The sequence below is a fragment of the Natator depressus genome, chromosome 3 (genome assembly GCF_965152275.1).
Source record: "Natator depressus isolate rNatDep1 chromosome 3, rNatDep2.hap1, whole genome shotgun sequence".
NCBI lineage: Eukaryota > Metazoa > Chordata > Testudines > Cheloniidae > Natator > Natator depressus.
In genome coordinates, this window is record NC_134236.1 from 7,745,725 (window position 1) to 7,768,355 (window position 22,631).

A 22,631-nucleotide genomic window follows, 5' to 3' on the forward strand; every position below is an offset into this window, starting at 1 on the left:
ATGGGGCATTAAATAGATTACTTTACGGACTCCCCCAAACCTGTTTTTCAATGAGTTCCTGAACCAGTTCTTTTAAAACTCTTGAATGCAAATTATCTGGACCTGCTGATTTAAAATTTCTAACTTCAGTAGTTGTGGTTTAACATCCATCTGAGATAACAGTGGAATAGGAAGAGTGGTCTCATCATCATCATCATCTTTGGTACTATTATTGAAAATTCTATCATTTCCCTCTAGTAATGGACCAATACCATTGTTAGGATTCTTTTTGTTCTTAATATACTTAAACTTCTTATTGTCCTTAACTCTGCAGGCCATAGATTTTTCCTTATGTGCCTTTGCTTCCCTTATCAATTTTCTACAGTTCCTAGCTTCTGATTGATACTCATTTTATCAACTTCCCCTTTCTTCCATGTGCTATATATAATTTTAAAATTGTTTATAGCCTTCACTTCCCTTCTAAACAGGTCAGTGTTTTAACCAGTATGGCCTTCTTCCTCAACTGTGGTATTAGGTGAGGGAGGGGTGGGTTGTGGCTAAATCAGACCGGGAACTCCTTGCCAAACATTTTTTACTCTCCACCCCAGACAAGGATGGGATGGATCTTCCTCCTGGATGGACTCTCGTCATTTTCCTAAGCTTCATTTATTGATCTTCTTCCCAAGCGGGCAGTCAGCTGGCAGCAATCAGCTCTGTATTACAACTGTCTCTGTCTGTGGCTCCTCCAGGAGAGAGGGAGGATCAGCATCATAGAGAGGAACACTGGTGCATGTGAAAGGAAAGGCTTCCTTGCTCCTCACATCCTTGCTGTGGAAACTCGAGCCCAGCTGTGTCCCTGACATGAACCCCGTGGCTCGTTCGAGGGGAAGGCGAATGCTTATTAAACACCAGCCTTGGATGCTGCATTTCTCCAGCACAGGCTGCAGCTTGCATTGGACTTACCTTACAAATGAAGCCCTGACAGCTCTTTCCCTGGTAACTGGGCCAGGCTAATCCATCAGACAAGTATCTCCATAGACAGCTATTGACATCTGCATTAGGGATAAATGACTCAGGGGGGACGTATGAGCAGGGTTCATGTCTAGCTCTGACTCCTTTTCTGCCTTTAAGAATTCAAATGCTGCAGTGCGGTAGCTGCTGTTGAGTGTCCAGGAAAGATTCGTCCCCGGCACCTGCTCCTTTGAGGATTCAACTCAAGGCCACAGAACTTGGGCTGGGGGAGTCCTGGGAACTTGGGCGACAGGTGCAGGATTTCTCCTTTGGGCGGTGACACCACACCTGCCTCTTGTCCTTGTAGTTCAAAAGGTGCAGTATAAAGCTCTTGGCTTTCATACCTCTGAACCAAATCCAAGGCCTGAAACTCCGTAACATCCAGTGGCTTCTCTGAAATGGGTTGATGGCTTTTTATCCAGTCGCTGTGGCTGGGCGAGCCCATTGTAAAACACCACAGAACTGCAGCTAGCACCGAGTGGCAGCCACAGCAGAAGCCATGGAAAGGGAGTGCACCTCCAAGGTTATTCTGTCCTAGGGGAGAGCAGCGCTGGCCTCTGGGATGGGCAGGCAGGGTGCTACCCATCTACCTCACCAGTAACACGGCAGCGGGGAGCAATTACCCTGTCTTCCAAACAACCAGCTCCAACAGCTGGTTTGAATGACAGCTGAGCAGGCTATTGCCATTTGGGGCAGCCCGGAAGCATCGGCTGAGCAGGGAAAATCCCCTTATTCAAATCCCAGGTTCCCTTCGCTTACTAGTACCCTACAATGTGGCACATTCATGGTGTCGGCAGTCTCCATTTGGGGTGGCGCACTGCAGGGCTTTGTCGTGGCACAGGAACATCAGAAAGGAGCCACGATCTGTCTCACCCCCGTTTGACCCTGCTGTATCTTCTCTGATTTTCTTTGGGCAGGCACTTGGGGCCTATCGCCTCCAGCGTATTTAGGTTCCGAACTTCCAGTGACATCAATGGAAATTAGGAGCCTAAATATCTTTGAGGATTTGAGCCTTGATGTCTAAAGTCATCCTGAAGCGACCCAATCTGACAGTTTTCACCCCCAGACTATTACTGATGAGGTCTCTAGCTGGATCAGAGAGACCACCGCCAGCCGGTTGTCAATCACAATGTTTAATGCATTGCTGGAACGTGCCTAAATACTCCGGTGATGGAGAGAGTAGAAAGTGTGTGTGGAACAGTTTTGCAGTCAATTATTGAGCCTGTGGCATTCAACAGCAAGTGGGTTGGAAGAGAACAGGGAGGGGGAAGGGAAGAGAGAAAGAACTAAGATCAAACTCCAGGGACCCTTTAGGAGCTGGCACCACGGAACGGAAAAAATTACTTCCCCTTGATGAGAGGCCATCAGCAAACGCAGCCCCATGGCTCTGCGCCTTTGATTCTTTATATAACGGGTCACTCATCTCCAGCTTACCATGAAGATACCGTCCTTTCGCCTACTTGAAATCCCATTGCAGCGATGCTAGCAGAATGCAGTCTAAATGATCGCTGGTTTTGCCTTCACTAAAGAGCTGTAAGTGGAAGTAAAAAGCACAATAATGAAGCTCACAGACGCTGCAAAACACAGCACAGCTAACACTGGCAAAGGCATTCACGTAACAGAGGACGCAGAGAGCAATTAGAAACCTGGGCAGGAGAGAGAGAGAAATGTCTCTACCTGGTGGAATATACCCAGTCAAGAGGCAACAGAGCCGGTACTCAGCAAAGCTGACAGAGAGCTACTGCAGAGGCGGGCAGTGAATATTTTTTACTCTTGTATCCTACTGAAATCGGAGGTCTCTGGGTACGTCTACCCTGCAGTTAGCCACGTGCCTGCGAGAGCAGCTAGACAGACCTGCATTACTTTGCTCGAGCTCGCAGGCTAAAAATTGGCAGAGTGGCTGTAGCGCGGGAGTGGGCAAACTTTTTGGCCCGAGGGTCACATCAGGGAATAGAAATTGTATTGTGGGCCATGAACGCTCACGAAATTGGGGTGGGGGTGCAGGCTCTGGGGAGGAGAGGTTTGGGGTGCAGGAGGGTGCTCCGGGCTGGGATCGAGGGGTTCAGAGGGCAGGAGAGGGATCAGAGCTGGGGCAGGGGGTTGGGGCATCGGGAGAGGCTCAGGGGTGCAGGCTCCGAGCAGCACTTACCTCAAGCATGGTCCCTCGACCCAGCACCCCAGCCGGAGTGCCGCCGAGCCGCGTAGTGAGGCTTGCGGGCCGGTTTAAAACAGCTCGCAGGCCGTAGTTTGCCCACCCCAATGTTGCGGCTCTGGCAGACGCTTGGGTTAGCCCCCGCCCTGAGTCGAAGCCCACCCCACCCAGCCCCGTTGGGCTGAGCTCGAGTGGCTAACCTGAGTCTCTGCCGGAGCTGCACTGTCCACACTGCTACTTTTTACACGCTAGTGCAAGTCTGTCTGCCAGGCTGGATGGCTCGCTCACAGCTGCAGGGTAAACACACCCTACGTGACTGTGCGGTGCACACACCTGCAGGAATAGCAGGGGGGCTGCAAGTCAGGACTCAGGTGCAGCGACACAGCTGTGAGTTGTGGAGCAGATGACCAGAGGTGCAGGGTTGTTTATGGGGCAGGCTGGCGGCGGAAACAAACAAAAGGACGAATTCCTTCACACAACGCACAGCCAGCCTGTGGAACTCCTTGCCAGAGGATGTTGGGAAGGCCAAGACCATAACAGGGTTCAAAAAGGAACTAGGTAAGTTCATGGAGGATAGGCCCATCAATGGCTATTAGCTAGGATGGGCAGGGATGGTGCTCCTAGCCTCTGTTTGCCAGAAGCTGGGAATGGGTGACAGGGGATGGATCACTTGATGATTCCCTGTTCTGTTCATTCCCTCTGGGGCACCTGGCATTGGCCACTGTCGGAAGACTGGAGACTGGGCTCGATGGAGCTTTGGTCTGACTCAGTATGGCCGTTCTTATGTTATGGGAAGGAGAGCGGAGATCTAGATTCTAGTTGAAAGCTTTGTGTTATTAGTCCCTCATTTTCAGAGCACAATACTTACTCACCTCAAGAGAACACCCCACCCCATTTCTGGCTTGCAGTAAGGCTCCCTTCTGAAAAGGATGCCTTTGGATCTGTGAGGTTATCCATTGGGTTCCACTGTTAACCCCACTGAGCGTCTTCCAAAAGCACTGAGGGGTGACAATTACTGCAAACACGCCTTACAAAGCATCTCCACCAGCATGAACATAACCGGGCCCCACTGGATGCCATGAAATCAATTCTGTGATTTATTTCAGTTGCTGGTTTACAAAAGACGCTTGAAATAATAAAAGGAGAAGTGAGTTTTCAAAGCAGCATAAAAGAGCGATTAGTATCCAGCCAACCCCGTATGAAACCCTCAAATGTACAGTTTAAATTGACAACAAAAGCCTCAATCACAAGGAAAATGAACATTGGTGCCCAAGCAAGGCAGCACTTAGGGCTTGACTAGCAGCTGGCCAGGGTCCAAGGTTTGGGCATGCGGCCAGGTCAGAACTGATATCACTGGTCTCCAATCTGAACAGTGGACATCAAGGGGCGCTAGCTGCTTTCAGGAGATTTCATGGGACAAAAACTCCTCCACTCATTTCTTATCGCAAAGGCATTGGCCATGTCTGAACTAGAAAACAGGCCTTTCTGGTTTGGGGGCTGAGCCAAACCAAATCCAGAGTGGTGAGTTTGAATGCCAGAGGTGGAAGCTTAACCCTACAAAACATTTACAGGGTTTCAGATGAGTGGTTCAGAATCATTACTAACTGAATTAGCTGTAGATGCAGGAGGCACTTGGGAGGTCACCCGTCCCCTCTAAACTCTATTTCCTAGCTTGAAATGTTCAGTCACTTCCTAGCCAGGGAATTTCCTCCCCCGCCCCGCCTGGCCCCTCTATTTTTCTGCAGTTTACGTTATTTGCTAAGTATATAACGACACTCGATTTACTGCTCCCTGCGGCTTTCAGACTTCGATTTGGCCTCCTCATTTGCTGGGAAAGGTCAGTGTCTTACATCACAACACATGCAGGAGAACTGCCTCAAATCAGAGCCTGATGCTAAAATCCCTCGCTGAGATGCTTGCATTCAGACGCAAGCGCAAAGAAAGGCCGTTATCTGGCTTGATGTGGCTCGCTGAGCCCAGGCTTCCCCACCTTTTCCGCTGGCTAGCTTAAAAACCAAAACCCAGAGGCAAAACCTAGCTTATAGGGCGTGCAGCTGCCCCCAGTACGAAACTGGCAGGGCCCACACCGATGCACAAGCAGCAAGATACTCAAATGAAGCAGGAAGTTGGAGGTTGAAATCTTCCAAGGGCAAATTCAGAGTTTCGAAATCTTCTGCAGCAAAGAATTGTCGTGAACATCCTCTAGCCACTTGATGAGGATCTTATTCAGATCAGCTGCCCTGTAAAAACAAAAACAAAAACAGAAAAACACTCCGTGAAGCTAGGACTACTCCTTACTGTGCTTTCTCCAGCCTAGTTTCACGTCCCAAGGAATTAAGCTTCCATCCATTTCCTAGGGAGACTGCTCTGTAGCCCAACAGCTGTCCTGCTTTGCTGTGGGGAAATATTATTTCCCATGGAAAGTTTAGAAGAAAACGATACCACATTACTGCCAGTTGTTAATAAAAAGTGGCATTAACGTGGGGAAAATGCAGGCTGCCAATTAGAAGAGGCTGAAAATTTGACCCAAAAATGCCTTTTTGACTAAATAGTGCGTTAATTATTTTATTGTTCTAATTTTTCAATCAATCAAAGCATTGTACCAAGTCCAATGCCCTACCGAATTCTATTACATCAACACTCCTGCTTTTATCAACCAAACTTGTAATCTCTTCAAAAAATGAGTTGGACAAAATCTATTTTCCATAAATCCATGTTTACTGGCATTAATTATTACCCTCCTTTAAATCCTTTGTTATCATACAATCATAGACTATCAGGGTTGGAAGAGACCTCAGGAGGTCATCTAGTCCAACCCTCTGCTCAAAGCAGGACCAATCCCCAACTAAATCATCCCAGCCAGGGCTTTGTCAAGCCTGACCTTAAAAAACTCTTAAGGAAGGAGATTCCACCACCTCCCTAGGTAACGCATTCCAGGGCTTCACCACCCTCTCAGTGAAAAAGTTTTTCCTAATATCCAACCTAAATCTCCCCCACTGCAACTTGAGACCATTACTCCTTGTCCTGTCATCTGCTACCACTGAGAATAGTCTAGATCCATCCTCTTTGGAACCACCTTTCAGGTAGTTGAAAGCAGCTATCAAATCCCCCCTCATTCTTCTCTTCTGTAGACTAAACAATCCCAGTTCCCTCAGCCTCTCCTCATAAATCATGTGCCCCAGCCCCCTAATCATTTTTGTTGCCCTCCGCTGGACGCTTTCCAATTTTTTTTCACATCCTTCTTGTAGTGTGGGGTCCAAAACTGGACACAGTACCCCAGATGAGGCCTCACCAATGTCGAATAGAGGGGAACGATCACGTCCCTCGATCTGCTGGCAATGCCCCTACATCTACATCCCAAAATGCCATTGGCCTTCTTGGCAACAAGGGCACACTGTTGACTCATATCCAGCTTCTCGTCCACTGTAACCCCTAGGTCCTTTTCTGCAGAACTGCTGCTTAGCCAGTCGGTCCCCAGTCTGTAGCGGTGCATGGGATTCTTCCGTCCTAAGTGCAGGACTCTGCACTTGTCCTTGTTGAACCTCATGAGATTTCTTTTGGCCCAATCCTCTAATTTGTCTAGGTCCCTCTGTATCCTATCCCTACCCTCCAGCGTATCTACCTCTTCTGCCAGTTTAGTGTCATCTGCAAACTTGCTGAGGGTGCAATCCACACCATCCTCCAGATCATTAATGAAGATATTGAACAAAACCAGCCCTTGGGGCATTTCGCTTGATACCGGCTGCCAGCTAGACATGGAGCCATTGATCACTACCCGTTGAGCCCGACGATCTAGCCAGCTTTCTATCCACCTTATAGTCCATTTATCCACCCCATACTTCTTTAACTTGCTGGCAAGAATACTGTGGGAGACCATGTCAAAAGCTTTTCTAAAGTCAAGGAACAACACGTCCACCACTTTCCCCTCATTCACAGAACCAGTTATCTAGTCATAGAAGGCAATTAGATTAGTCAGACATGACTTGCCCTTGGTGAATCCATGCTGACTGTTCCTGATCACTTTCCTCTCCTCTAAGTGCTTTAGAATTGATTCCTTGAGGACCTGCTCCATGATTTTTCCAGGGACTGAGATGAGGCTGACTGGCCTGTAGTTCCCCGGATCCTCCTCCTTCCCCCCCACCCCCCTTTTTTTCTTTTTTTTAAAAGATGGGCACTACGTGAGCCTTTTCCCAGTCATCCGGGACTTCCCCCGATCGCCATGAGTTTTCAAAGATAATAGCCAATGGCTCTTAAATCACAGCCGCCAACTCCTTTAGCACTCTCGGATGCAGCGCATCCAGCCTCATGGACTTGTGCTTGTCCAGCTTTTCTAAATAGTCCCAAACCACTTCTTTCTCCACAGAGGGCTGGTCACCTCCTCCCCATGCTGTGCTGCCCAGTGCAGTAGTCTGGGAGCTGACCTTCTTCGTGAAGACAGAGGCAAAAAAAGGCACTGAGTACATTAGCTTTTTCCACATCCTCTGTCACTAGGTTGCCTCCCTCATTCAGTAAGGGGCCCACACTTTCCTTGACTTTCTTCTTGTTGCTAACATACCTGAAGAAACCCTTCTTGTTACTCTTAACATCTCTTGCTAGCTGCAACTCCAAGTGTGATTTGGCCTTCCTGATTTCACTCCTGCATGCCTGAGCAATATTGTTATACTCCTCCCTGGTCATTTGTCCAGTCTTCCACTTCTTGTAAGCTTCTTTTTTGTGTTTAAGATCAGCAAGGATTTCACTGTTAAGCCAAGCTGGTCGCCTGCCATATTTTCTTTCTACACATCGGGATGGTTTGTCCCTGCACCCTCAATAAGGATTCTTTAAAATACAGCCAGCTCTCCTGGACTCCTTTCCCCCTCTTGTTATTCTCCCAGGGGATCCTGCCCATCAGTTCCCTGAAGGAGTCAAAGTCTGCTTTTCTGAAGTCCAGGGTTTGTATTCTGCTGCTCTCCTTTCTTCCTTGTGTCAGGATCCTGAACTCGACCATCTCATGGTCACTGCTTCCCAGGTTCCCATCCACTTTTGCTTCCCCTACTAATTCTTCCCAGTTTGTGAGCAGCAGGTCAAGAAGAGCTCTGCCCTTATTACTAGAGTCCCTTATCACTCACTCCATTGTTTTGCCCAGGATCGATGCCAGGCTGACAGGTCTGAGACTACCTGGGTCATCCCGTTTACCCTTTTTAAAGGCTGGGGGAGTTACGACAACTTATTAAAAAAAAATCAACCCTAATGGTCCAGACTGGAGGGACTCACAGGCTAGAACCCAGATCTGCAGGGCTCTGAGCAACTGAAGCATCTATGCTACCACGTGGCAGAGCGGCAATCAAAGCACTATAAAGCCTGGGAGACTAAGGACCACAGGAAGTGCCACCCACAGAGGACCTGATTGGTAGCACCTCCCACCAACTTCTGATTGGCCCAGGTGCACTATTTAAGCATGGAAGGAGTTCCAGGAAGCTGCTAATTTAAAATGTCTAATATTATTAGGGGCTGCTGTTTAACATCCTCCTGAGTTACTGCTGGACTGGAAAGTATTTCCTCATCCTGTGATATGAATCCATCATCTGGCTTTTTCCCAGTAGAGAAACACAAGTCAGCATTAACTCACTGACCTTTGTTCCCTCTCATCCAAGTGGGAATGTGCATGGGAGGGGGTCTGCATCAATCCTCCAGCAAATCCATTTCAGGCCAATGGATCAGCCAACACAACCCTGCTAGACGTCTTCAAAGGGGAAGACCCACTTGTCAGTGCCTACTGTCTCCTTCTCGGTACGAACCAGTCCCTCATTTTGTTCCCATCCATGCAGATACTTGATATTTTATCCAGTGGTGAGAAGCAGACACATGCATGTGACAGACACAAGGGTGGGGGGGGCTCGGTCTGCTCGGCTCTAGCGATGCCTGGCAATAGGGCACAGTGACCTCAGCCAGTATGTGGGGGAAAGCTTGGGCTGTGATTTTTCTTCAAGGATTGAACTGTGAGGCCCGTAAGATGGTCACAGTCCCTGTGGTTGTCAAAAATAGGTCAGTGAACTGGGTGTTGAAGGCTCCTTTACCTCCTAGGCTTTGAACACCTCCTTTTGGAGACACCCAGGATTCATGCAAAGAGAAGCAGAACATTTGCATTAATGGGTTGGTGCCTGGATACCATGGTGAGAGGTGCTGTGGAAACATCTGAGACAGACCAAATCAGCCCACCTTGTCCAGCAGTGGCCAACATCATAGGAAAGCAACAAATTCCAGTGTGGGTGATTCCCTTCTGCCTCCCTGAAATTCCCCTTGGATATGGGATTCATTTCCCACCCTACAGTGCTGCCTGGTATAGCAGTGCTGCCAAACAGCTACAGCAGCCCACTCCACCCCAGAGTGGCGTGATCAACAGAGGATGGCAAAGACGGTGCAAGTGAGGGTTGATGAGCTAGTGTTGTAAAGCACAAGGAAGTCTTTAAGTGAAAGGTGCCAAGTTCAGTAGCAGGATTAAGAGAGAGCAAGAAGGTGTCTAATTATCTGCTACAGCCACAATTCAGCGAGCAGCCCTTCCCCCCCCCCCGGGACATGAATGATCTTCCACGTCCCAGGCACATCTTGACAGCAGTCAGTAAAAGAACCACCCAAGAGACAATGTCACTGGGAAAGCGACAGGGCATCGCCTCCAGATGGAGTGAACCCCAAGTATTTATTTCCAGTGATAGACACTGATGTTGACAGACATCGCTTCTGCTGACTCCAGTCTTAGAGGGCGACAGTGCTAGATAATAAGAAGAACAGGAGGACTTGTGGCACCTTAGACACTAACACATTTATCTGAGCATAAGCTTTTGTGGAGTCCTCCTGTTCTTTTTGCTGATACAGACTAACTCTGAAACCTGTCAGTGCTAGATAATGTCACCCCTTTGTCTGAGGGATGCGGGTATCTCAGAATTACTCACTGGACCATGATCAAAAGGCTGCTTGCTGATTGGCTCAGAGGATCACTTGTCTTCTACATTAGCCAATCACATAGTAGCTCTCTCATACAAGTGCTTTTTGACATCTGTTGTAAATAGTCCATGCATGTTGGCTCCAGGATGGCTGGCGGGGCCAGTGACTGAGTGGTAAATAGAGGTTGCATTTAATACAGTTAGAGAAATGTCAGCACGGAACCTTGACCTTTAAATCATGTTTCTAATCGCATTTAAAAAAAAAATCTTTCTAGTAAAAATGGAGAGAGCTGCTAGCTCAGCAAAGAGTCAGCACTCCTCAGAACAAATGCTTGTGGACTGAACGGTGTTAGGGTTTCTCAGAGAAATTAAAGACGGAAAAGACCTGTTATTAACAGTCACTTGTTTAGCACCTTCCAGCTGAGGATCTCCCACGTGTTTTACAGCACTCCCGAGTTAAGCATCAACGCTGATCTTCATTCTACCAATGAAGCAACTGTGGCACGTGTACATTAACAAACTTGCCCTAAATCACACCCAAGGAACTGGGACTAGACACCAGATCTACCTATAGAATAGACAGAATCATAGGGTTGGAAGGGACCTCAGGAGGTCATCTAGTCCAACCCCCTGCTCAAAGCAGGACCAATCCCCAGTTTTTGCCCCAGATCCCTAAATGGCCCCCTCAAGGATTGAACTCACAACCCTAGGTTTAGCAGGCCAATGCTCAAACCACTGAGCTATCCTTCCCCACATCCAGGTCCTTACACTGGGGTCTATCACCAACACCTGAGCTCCCCAGTTGCGGCACCTAAAGCTTTTCCTAAGTCATATTGACCATTGATCAATGCAGAACTGGTCCTTCTACTATCTTCGCCAGTGCCTCATCTGGTAGAGTTTGAAGTATCCAGGAATAGGGTTTCCATTAGTCGACTATTCTACAGATCTGACTGGTATGGGGTGAGAACAAAGCCCACAAATAGAGCATCGAGCAAGAAATAAATGTTATTTTTAAAGGTGATGTTTTGATCTACTCTATTAGGATCTAGCAAGGTCAGCATTGCCCTTTCACACAGTTAAAAACGAATTTAGGGAATACTAAGAGTACAGATTGTTGGTTTTGCAAGCTCATGTTGCAAGCTCATCAACAATTTGTGCTTTCGTAGCTTCAAATTGTCACAATGTCTGGAATCCTCGGGAAATCCCCTGAAGATTGCATTTTGCATGTAGCTGGCATCCTAGAGTTCTCTATTTAATTCAGCTTTTAGAGCCAAATCCTCAGATGGTGTCAGTCAGCATAGTTTGTGTGAAGTCTGGTTCATACACAAGGCAGTTTTCAAGGGATTTCCCAAGAATTACATGTTGGGACCTTGAAACTGAGACAAGCAGAAGCCACTAAACTGCAAACATGTGATGAATTTGCAACATGAGGAACTTCTGCCAGAGCGCAAGAGAGAAACAAAATAAATAAGATGTAATCACATTAAACAGCCATGGAACCATTTAAGTTTTGAAAACATCCATTCTGACATTCCTGAGTTATTTGAACACTAAGGAAGAAGCAAGTTTTCACCTAAGGAGATGGTACAGATGCTGGTTGGCCAGTGAATGACTCCAACCCAGCTTTGTTTCAGAAGTTCGTCGGGATTGGTGTGTCATCCTGAACGAGGAACTCAAACTTTGTCTTATCTGAGGAAACCTGGTTTTGCAATCAACCTGAACACTTGAAAAAAATCACATTCCAGTGCAGTGATTGGGCTTTTGTGAACTATACAACCATACCAAGGTGTGATACTCCATATGGGTGCATGCGAGCATATAGAACTGAAGGAGAAGGAGCCAGGAAACCTTGAGTTCTAACATGACTAGACCTCTGCCAGTGACCTGTGCGGGGCTTGATGCAAGCCAATTAATCTCTCTTTGCTTCCGCTGCCTTATCTGTGGAATGAAGATTATAATGTCTATCATACGGGGAGTTGGGAGCAGAGACTAATTAGTCTTTGAAAGCAAAAAACGCTGGGTGAATGCTGTAACTCTTTATTGATGCATTATCACATAATGCTTATGGGCCCAATTCTCCTCTCCTGTATCCCAGTGGAACTGCCTTGACTTGAATGGAGTTACCCCAGCTTTACACCAAATGGGGCTCAGAAGACAAATCAGGCCCAGTGGGACCAGCTGGGAAAATCAGATGGGATCCAAACTCTCCCAAAATTTCAGGAGCGTTTAGGTCCCATGGCAAAATAATTCAAACCACCCTGGGGGAGAGGGAGAGGGAAACGGAGGAAGCTCTTCAAGCCGTTCCAACAGTCATGCAGGCAACTAACGAACCCTCTGCTGGTTCTTTTCAAGGTGATCTCTGCTTAACTTCCTTCTCCTGCAACATCACTGCTCTCTGGGCCTGTCAATGGGAGGCGCTCCATGCAGCTTCGGATCAGGCACTCAAACCTCACATATAAATTATTATGCTTTAGTACAAAACGCTACAATCTAGTTCTGGTCAAGGAGCAGTTTCCATTACAAACCCACTCTGCAGGCAGCCGGTGCATGCCGAGAGAGGTGTGAGCCTGTTCTGTTATACGTGCTAATAGAAAGTAACATTATTCAGCACTGATCTCTCTCCAGCCTTTGGACTGTCTAACGACTCTGACCTTTACTGCACTAGGCACTCTTAACACGGGCATTCGTACCCTGTAAAGCCAGGAGAATATTCCGCCTTGCAATTTAGTTGATGAGAGATTTTATATTATCTTGTAAAACAGCAGAAACCGAGTCTGATTCAAGTGGTGCTGCAGAGAGATTTATCTATTGGCCGTTAGTATTTATCATATTACACATGCACTTTGCAGAAATCCAATTGCTCCTGCTGACTTAACTGCTTTTCAGTCTATCGGCTTTTTTACAGCTTTTCTGACATTCAGGCAGACCCGTGATTTAATTCAAGGAGTCATGGATGAGCGGTCAGTGGGGGGTTATTTCCCAAGAAGCCTCCCTGGAGAAGATGAAGTGCTCTCTCTCAGAGGCGCAGAGGTTTTGGGGCATGAAGAAGGGGTATGTGGGTAATCTGGGAGGATGGATCCTTTCTGGGGGGCTGAGCTCTAGGAGCGAGACGGAATGGAGACTTACATAGACAAGAGACAGAGACCTAGGGATGGTGGTTTCACCCACTGGCTGATGGGCAAGTGTAAAGGAATCTCAGCTGTGACATTTCCTTTCCAATGATATGAAGGTTTAAATTAAAGAAAGGGTGGAGCCTTTAATTTACACCTTTGGCCCCCCACCTCCCATTGTGCGTCTCTATTTGCTTGGGCCAGGCCCTTTCAAATACCTGCAATGTCCTGCTAAAAGTCAGCAACAGCTAAGGGGAAGAAAGAACTCGCTGCTCTTGTGGAAGGGGACGGTAGAGGTAGCAATATGGTTAGCACGTCTTACACATCCCAAGGGACGGTGCTCCCCCCACTTCCCTAGGCAGATGGCTTCTCAAACTCCTTGGGAGGAAGGATGGGCCAGCGGTTAGGGTGATCGGCAGAGACTTGAGCTCAACTCAACTCTGACTGCCTGTGTGACCTTGGGCAAGTCACTTAACCTCACTGTGCCTCAGTTTCCCCATCTGTAAAATGGAGATACTAGTCACGCCCTCCCTCCCAGGGGTGTGTGAAGATAAATATGTTTGTGACAGAGTGAAGGGTCACATGCTGGGAGGGAGAGAAGAAAAAAAGGAGCTGACAAATTATCCAGTCCTCTCAGAGACTGCTGGAAGTGTGTGTGTGTGAGGAGGGTGTCTGGGCCTATATAAATCAGACCCAGTTCCTTGCAAGAGGGGGAGAAGGATGAGGAAGGATGCACTCTGAAGCAGAATCCAAGGAAAAACAGGGGCAGAAAGGGGCAAGGGTTGAAGAAAAGATCAGCACCTGCTGGGGAAAACGTACTAGGTTTGGGGTGCAGGTTCTAATACGAGAGCACCTCGGAGACTAGCCCCTATCAGGACAGTGCAATTAAAATGAAATAAATGCACCCTCTTCCCAAGTCTATGAACTCTCTACAGCTGTTAAATTTACAATGTAACACTTCCACTTCTTAGAGGAAGGATCTTTGCAGATCATTTCAGTGTTCCAGACTGTAGAGCTAAGTGTTCGTACAAAACCATAGCTCGGTAGCTAGTGCCCACGTTCTCTAAGGCTCTAGGGAAGAGAAGCAGCATAAACTTCAGAAAGGGTGCCTGTATCCACTGCATACAGCACACTTGTTTGCATTTCCTAGAAGAAAGCCTGGAGATAGCCGTTCTGGCCCACATTTAAAATGGAAAATATAGAGAGGAAGAATGTGAAGAAATGAAGTAGTCCGATAAAGGATGGATGAGCTAAGATACACTATTCTTGTGAGAATTTGGAGGAGCCCACATCCCATGACATAAATATCAGGAGTATTACTAGAAGCCCCTCAAATGCATTCACCCTGCACTAGGAGGAATCAGTGTCAGAGACAAGAACGTACTCCATGAGGGAAATGTAGTGTAATGGTTTATTGCTAAACGAAAGTCAAATTGAATTTGCCATTCACACTCCTCTTAGACCCTCGGTGCGGAAGCCTCCCCTGGAAACTGAGGCCTTGCCAGAGAGGTAAGAAAACTAGAGACTTTGGGTGTAGATCAGGATACATTAAATAGTGACACAGCCCTTTTGATAAGTATTAGTACCTCAATGACTGTCTGAACTCCCTGGGGCCGGAGAGCAATGCTCTCGACTGGGGTACTCAGACACTCCAGTAAAAGGGGCCATATAAGGACCACAGAATGTATAGGTTGAACTTTGACTAAGTTTTGCCTTTTCCTAACGAACCCCCATGACTCCAGTTCAGGCCCGCTTGCCTCACCGTCCACAATTCCCTTCCCCCTCCAGTGACCTGGAGATGCTGATGGTAATTGCCTCTCCGTCACCGGGTATGTGAGCCGCACACACTTAGCTGTTCTAATCCGTTCTTGTGAGACGATCCCTCCCAGCCTGGCTCATCTTTGGCTCTCTTTCGCTGATAATTACTTGTGTTGAAATAAGGGCCAGCTGAGGACATGGGCTAAGCTAATGAGGCTGCTTTAATAGAGCTCATAAAAAAACCCCACACCCCCCAGCGGCCTGGATCGCACCGTCCTTTACACAATTGCAAGCTGCCGGAGGACAAGCTCGGAAGCTGCAGCACAGTAAGGCAGGGATGCTCGGATCGCACACGAGCTGCCGGAGGTCCCAGCTGGGCTGATGTCACTGAAGACTTGCCCTGCAGCCCAGGGGAGCTCCCTGTGCGGCACGACCAGGGCGGTAATGAACGCTCTTGTGAGCTGGCGGGCGGGACGTGCATTTGGGGTCAAATCCAACAGTCCCCATGCAGGCAGAACCTCCACTGACCTCACCAGGGGATTTTGCCTAAGTGCCGCAGCAGCTGGCTCGGTGGAGGTAGCCTCTCCGAATTCTTGTGCTGGGCCACGGGATGAAGACGAAGGCTCGCGGCAAAGTCAGGAGCTGTGTCGTGGCCCCGGGCGGTAATGCTGCCACGTGCACAGGCCTAATTCATGGAGGTGCTGAGCCACCCTGGCTCCCTCTGAAGTCAATGGGAGCTGGGGGCGCTCAGCCCACTGAAAATCAGAGCCAAATATGCAGTGATCTGCCATGACCCATTTGGTCTGGTCCCTCCAGCATAGGCTCATACTTGTCACTAATTAAATTTAGCTAATTGCACAAGGCTTCATCATCGAGCCGGGGGTGCAGGGGGAATAATCCGTGATGATCCCTGTGGGCAAATCAGTTCACAGATCAGACCACAAGAGCTGACTGCCCTTACTTGCTCCGCTTGCAGGGCTGCAAGCGTTCTCAGTCACCAGACCCGTCCGAGCCTTTAGCAAACACCAGCCGCGGTGCCCCACTCCTTCACCGCACCTATTTAGACTTGCCAAAAGCTCGCTCTTTGCAAGGGCACTGGAGCGAGAGCTGGCTTCCAAGCAGCGCTTCCATTCAGGCCCCCAGCGGGTCTTTAACCGCTCGCCAACCCGACCCCGCTGTGCATGCGGTACCTTTCCATCTGAATCCAGTGTCCGCACTCTTCAATATGGCCCCGGGTCAGCTGGGGAATCTGGACAGAGATGCAGAAGAACAATGAGACACGGTTTCGCTCCAGAGAGGCTGCCGTGCCCCTCAAAGGTACAAAGGCTTTTAGAACAGGTTGCTGCTTAGGACCGGCCGTATGGGATCAGCCCCATCGAGCCTGGCACCATGACCCCAGCGGTGGCCAATTCCTGACGCCTGAGAGGAAGGTCAACTCCCTGGCCCAGGCGTGTGGTGCTATACCTAGCTCGAAGAGCATTTCGGCCTGACCCCTGAGGTCTGATCGCCCTTCTCAGCTGGCACAGCTTGTGGGATTTATGCAGCTCGTTAGTCAAGGAAGCTGCAGGCTTTGGTTCAAGGCCCTCCTGCTTCTGGGAACTCCCCACAGTTGCTTCACACGTGAAGCATGAGCCACTGACGAGGGATGCATTCAACTGGGACGGAGTCCGAGGGAACCGACGTCAGCCCAACGACACTGGATATCCCTGGCTGCCGGGGAACCGGGACGCCATCGGGCAGCGTCTTACCAGGGTGGATAATGCTGATCACTTACCCACTCCTCCATGCCTTTACTCAGCTTAGGATGGAGAATAAAGTCCTTCCCAGCAGTAACCATCAAAGCTGGAACCAGGATCTGCAGGGGGATCAAGACAGGGCTAGGAAACGAGACACCCCCAGATCAAATCGTCCGCTCTGTAAACAATCTCCTTCCCCAGCGGGGTAGCGATCAATAGCCACTATCAGTGGTGCGGAGTGGGGCAGACTCACCTGGACTCCATGGGAGTGCGGTGGGCAGGGGACAAGAACTGTGGTTACCTGGCAGCTGCCCGGCTCACTGCGTGGCCTCCTGCACCACCTTAGGAGCCCAGATCTGCAAGGACGGGGAACACGGCTAGGGAGAGTGGATTGCTCTCAGACCAACAGGCCTTTACAAGCCATGGCAGGGACAGGAGCTGGGCAAGCCAGGGGCTGCCACACGGCAGTGAGTCTGGAGAAGTAGCAGCCCTGCCACTTGGCTGTCCCACTCTGCTGCCTGCCTGCCTCCCTCCCCAGGTGATGATGCGCTGCCCAAAGGCCACGCACAATGGTGCGCATGAAACACCTGCAGAAGGGGAGCCCCAGGGCTTGTTGCAATTGCTCCTTTGCAGATAACCACACTTGAATTTCAATCCATTTATCCGGTGTATGAAGAGCATGGGCGGCGCGTGAACTACCCCCCTTCGGGGAGGCTAGTCCTCTGCCCCCCCACCTCCTCCCAAGGCCCTGCCCGCCCTCACCTATGAGAGCCCCAACCGCCCCCACCCCTGCGGATGGAGGAGCCCTGGGCCCACCCGCCCCGACCCCCAGGCCACTGGCTGCTCGAAGCCCCGAGCTCCAGGCCACCAGCTGGATCTGAGCCCTCACTGGCTTCAGGGGAGAGGGGGAGTGTGGGTGGGGCCACAGCATGGGTTAGGAGAGGCTTCGATACCCACCGCCCCTGATGGAGAGCTACAGGCTGAAGCCCCAAAGCTTTGCGACCTTGGCAGGCATTTCTGCTCTATTGTACAGGAAATCACTTGGGGATGCTCGCCCATCCGGAGGTACGAAGAGCCCTTTTGAACTGCCCCAGTTAGGACAATTTATGCCCGTCCAAGCCCTGTGGCCATCTCAGCCAGAGCACCACCAGACAGACTGTAGAGAGCAATTCTGCACTGGCCCCAAACGATCATTCCTAGATCTGAGACCACGCTGACCAACCAGCCTGACCTCCCGCGTCAACCAGCCCCGAGAAGACAGCTGGACAGAGGGAGTAGCTGGGCTCTAATGACCCTTTTCTGTCCCTCTTCTCTGAATTCCCCAGGGAGCTGCTGACCCAAAGAGAGCAGGGCAGGGACAGTGCAAGCGAGACCAGAACCCCAGAGGGACATGCCCGTCACACACTGCCCTGGGAGCGAGGGAGAGCGGCTGGGACGTGACCACTGTCTAATATAAATCACGACCCAGCCAATCAATGCCTCAGCTGATCTGCAGTGGAGGAAGTGCCCTAGGCTGGAGGCCACCCATGGACTCAAGAGTTGTCGTTTATATTTGTTGAGACTGAAAATGAAGCGAGGTCACAGAGCCGGCGCAAGTCTGAGCATCACATTCACTGCTCCAGCCAGTTGGTTAACCGCTCAGTGCCCTTTGAGTGGCTGGTACTGCCCTCTTGCGAAGGCAGCCTCCCTGAGTGGTTAGAGCACAGAACTGCTGTGAGACCTTGTCATGCCACCTCACTTCTGTGCCTCAGTTTCCCCAGCTCTGTAAAGCATTTTGAGATTTCCGGAGGAAGAGGGCTGCGTGAGTGCCAACTCCTGTTCTTCTGAGCACAGCCGGGCTGACCCCACGTTCCGGCGTGGAGAATAAGGGAAAGCAAGAAGGGGCAGGACAACACCGGGCACTGCGGCAGGGCAGTTTGGCAACTGCTGAAAGCAAATTCTGGGACTGTGTTCAAATCCTGCTGGGATGGTCAGGTAGATTCTTAAAGGTATTTAGGTACCTAAAGCAGGCATCGCAGTACCTTTACAAATCTGGCCCTAAGTCCATAACCTACTGCAGCACCCCATCCCACTCCTGGCCAGTGGAGGATGGTTGACTCTGGGTGTTTTGACCAGGTGACAGGGATTTCAGCCCTCCACAGCCCCATATTCCCACCCTCTGGAAACTCTTCCTTTCTTGCGTGGAAAGGAGGCCCTGGGGGAATAGGCACAATGCTACTAGAGGCTGAGAAGGAACCAGTTGCCAGTTCACTCCATGGGATGTACTGAGTGGGGATGGGTGTGTCTCAGTCCCAACTGCGGGATGACCCACAGACCCACAGGATCCCCAGGTTAGGCTCCCACATGGGGGTACCATGAAGGGCACCCTGCCCTTTGCCAACACTTTGCCTCTGGCAGAGAACACAGACTTCCAGATGCCGGATCCCAACGTGCCCGCAAGCCTAGAGGAGGATAGACAGATGAGCCTAGCGCCTGTTACCAAGCTATTGTGGAAGGAGACAAAGGGAATTTGGATGCAGGCCTCTATATTGAGCAGGAGTCAGGCTAACTCTAGCTTTAATAACATGAGATTTGTAGAAGCGGGGATAGTGGAAAGCGAGTGGAAAACAACTGTGAAAGAGGCTGTTGTGACCTTGTATTAGATAAGAATAGAATGCAGACTGTAAGAGAAATAGTAAGAAAAATAAGATATCGTGAAGGAATATGTATAAACAATATGCAGTTGCTGCTTATTATTGTCTGTAATAAAGGTATAAACACTTGCTCTAATTGTTTTCTTGTAGAGACCTGCCTCGGTGGGGGAAACCCTGTGTCCTAGTGCACCCTCTCCCTCGGTGCAATTGCTTGAGGTAATGAAGTGTATCTGATTTGCTGCACCCAACCTGAGAGTGAGAACCCTGGTTTTTTTCTCCAACACTACTGTTAATTCTGCTCCAGGTAACGAAGGCACCGCGGGCTGCTCCCGGCACGTTCCCTCATCTGCGAGTGGCCCAGGGTCCGGGATGGAGAATACGAACCCAGCTCCAGCCCCTGCTCCGAGATCAGAGCCCAGAGACAGCTGCCGAGTGACAGCAGCACTAGGATCCACTCTCACCTTCCTGTCTTTTGCAGAGAGGCTCCACTGCCAATTGGCTTGCATGTTCCGGTACCAGTTCAGTGGTCCCCTAAGGGTGAGACAGAGAGAGAAAGGTGGGAGGGACTTAAATCGTTAGTAGGGATCCCCGAGACGTTCTCGGTTGCTGCATTCCTTGGGGAGGCGCAGCTGAATCAGCGGGCCAAGATTTTGGCTGAGTTGGTATTTCCTTGCGATCCCAGGGCAGACCCCCCACAGCCCTCTTCGCTGGGCTTTCTATGGTGGTTCATCTTAGGATCCACTTGGGAACACGTGCTAGGCCTCCACGCAGCAGGGAGATTCTCAGGAGCCCCAGGCAGGGGACGGAGCGGTTTGTTTGCAAATGAAACAGCCGAGGGCCTTACAACAACTTCCCTGGGAATATCCCAGGCAGAGCCGAAGTTACCTCCCTCTCGCCAGCGCCAGACTCTTGCTTCGTTCTTTAGCTTAGCTTTTACCTGAAGCCAGACTTTTTATACTGCTGGATGAAGTACTGGAGATCCGCTCCCTGTAGGATCTGGCTTGGAGGTGGGTCTTCTGGCATGCCAGCCAGAAGCTCTCCTGCAGAGAGAAAGAGACAGAGGGTGAGAACATCTGCTAGGCACCGTCATGGGCAGGATCAACTGCAAATGATCCCGAGGCCGTGGCTCCAACAAAGGACTAAGGGCTTGCAGAGCGCCTCTGCAGACTCCCTGCACCCACCCTCTCTGTCCGTGCTGAGTTGTAAAGCCGGGTGACGCTCTGTGAATGGGATTTAGGACGAGACAGGGAGCCCTGTGGTGACGGGTGGATGGCGTGTGAGTTTCCTGCCAGCCCAGGAGTTCAGGCTCCTCATTTAAACAGCTATAGGAGCGGCCTCCTCTCCAGAGGCGCGTGGCAGCTGCAGCTCCCACGGAGGGTGCTCAGCACCTGTGACAGCAACACTGCTTATTTAGGCACTTAAATGTGGATTTAGGTGCCTCGACTTTATGCACCAGAGCTCGTGATGTTCGGCCCAACGGCTACAGGGGCAGTGGGACAGAGGCCCAGTGGTGCCAGCTGGCAAAGGGTTCTCTAGTTTGTAACAGCAGCGCCTAACAGGCCTGACAAACTCACTACACCTACCACTCTGCTTTCACAGAATGTATCCGTACCGGGGGTCACGTGAGCCTCACACGCAGCCCTGGCATGTCTAGGTGAGAACACGCACTGGTAGAACTCACAGTGTGACGTTAAACCAATACGGTTAAACTGGTCCAAAAGGCGGGCCCACACTCCTCGTTCGCTGCGAGTCTCGTTTCTTTTGGTGTGAGACTCCTTTATTTCAGTTTCGCTTGCATGGCTCGAGAACAGGTTTCAGCTAAACCCAGATTAGCTGTTCACACTGAAATCCACACAGAGGTTCGCTCTAGGCTGGTTTCGAAGCCAACTTCAAGTCCTACCAGGGCATCTCTCTCCTTTGGACCGACCCTCAGTGCCTGGAGTAGAACCCTGCAGCCCTCTGCATAGGCCACCCCTCCAGCTCTCCTGCAGGTTTTTGCAGGAGCCCCGTTTCTGGGCACGTGCCTCCAGCTGGAGCTGCGTAATGAATGCTTATCACTGCTGCTATTTATAGCGCCCTTCTGCGGCGTGCATTGGTGGGTGATTTGATTAGAAAGCGCTGCGTAAGTGGATTTGCAAGAAAGGGAAGAAACCCAAGGAGGGAGATAGGAGTTTCAAAGCGTGGCCTTCGAGGCTCTGGTTATCATTCAGCCGCTCCACTGAATCCCCCTGGCCGATGCCTCCCTGCTGCTGCCCAGCTTTTAATTAAGGGGACAGGATGAAGGGTGTTTCTCAGATTGGCTCATAGATTTCACTACTCCCACCCTCACCTAGTGCATGATCTACCCAGAGCAGCTTGCAAAGAAAAGCGATTTCTTTCTTAATACCAGCCTCTCTCCTCCCTGCAGGCTCACAGGCCGGTTTGTTACTGCAGGGTTTCTCCTAAGCCTTGGGCTGCACACGCTGGGGTGTTATTGTAGGGTTGCACTATTATGGGACAATTCAACGCTTCTTTCTATCCACTCCTCCGTACACCTTCTCTCTCTCCTCCATCCCCTTCTGTCGTGTCCCTGGACTTTCTTTCATCCAATGAACAACTCTACAATAACATACCTGCGTGCGTAGCCCAGCCCTTGCAAGCAAACCAATCCTTTGTTATTGTAGGGTTCCTTGTGAAGTCGGGTCCGTTCATGTTTGGAGAGGAGGGGAGGGAGCCCCGGGAACAGCTTGGCAGTACCCCCCTCTGGCAAGTGTTTGAAACGTTGTCAATGAGAGAGATCCGCCTGCACCACTAACAACAAGACTGGGAGATAACTGGGGAATGGGACAACAAATTCCTTCCCACCCGGCCCATTTCGTATCCTTACCTCGCTCCCGGACATTGGCGAAGTTGAGTGGAACAGGCAGTTGGTCCTGCAAGAGAAGCGGCTCTAATTAACAGGAGATAATTAACTCCCAGGGCAGCCGGCCAGAGGGGAACTCGGAGAAAAGCCATGGGAACAATTATGCGGCGCCAGGGATTGATGTATGGGGTTGGATTTAAAAAAGCTACGTGCATAGCTTGGCTGAGCAGTAATCAAGGTGCGAGGGTCAGGGGAGGGAGAAGGGGTGGGGGGCAACGAGAACAGGGCCATAAATAGTTGAAGTGACCCAAGGGGCTACAGAGCAATGGGGTGAAATTCACAAAAGTTGGGAAAAGCTCCGGGGACAGCGAGACAGATCTGCCGGTGGAACAGACTCCATGGGGAGGGGTGGGGCGCCCCAGTGCTGGTATGTTTCATACTGGCCCTAGGGACCATGCTGTAGGAACAATCCTACCTCAGGACTCTGACC

The 22,631-nt window shown here is 50.2% G+C and overlaps 1 protein-coding gene across 1 annotated transcript in view; it reads right to left on the reverse strand.

The window, feature by feature from the left end:
- Positions 1-4,222: 4,222 nt before the first annotated feature.
- Positions 4,223-22,631, reverse strand: part of EPHX2 (epoxide hydrolase 2) — a 100,618-nt gene continuing 82,209 nt past the window's right edge. The window contains exons 14-19 of the mRNA XM_074946759.1: positions 22,166-22,211; positions 20,237-20,339; positions 19,761-19,830; positions 16,705-16,785; positions 16,121-16,179; positions 4,223-5,382 (exon numbers count right to left, since the gene is read on the reverse strand). Of these exons, the coding sequence (XP_074802860.1) occupies positions 5,298-5,382; positions 16,121-16,179; positions 16,705-16,785; positions 19,761-19,830; positions 20,237-20,339; positions 22,166-22,211 (444 nt within the window). The 3' untranslated portion in view covers positions 4,223-5,297. The remainder of the gene's footprint in view (positions 5,383-16,120; positions 16,180-16,704; positions 16,786-19,760; positions 19,831-20,236; positions 20,340-22,165; positions 22,212-22,631) is intronic.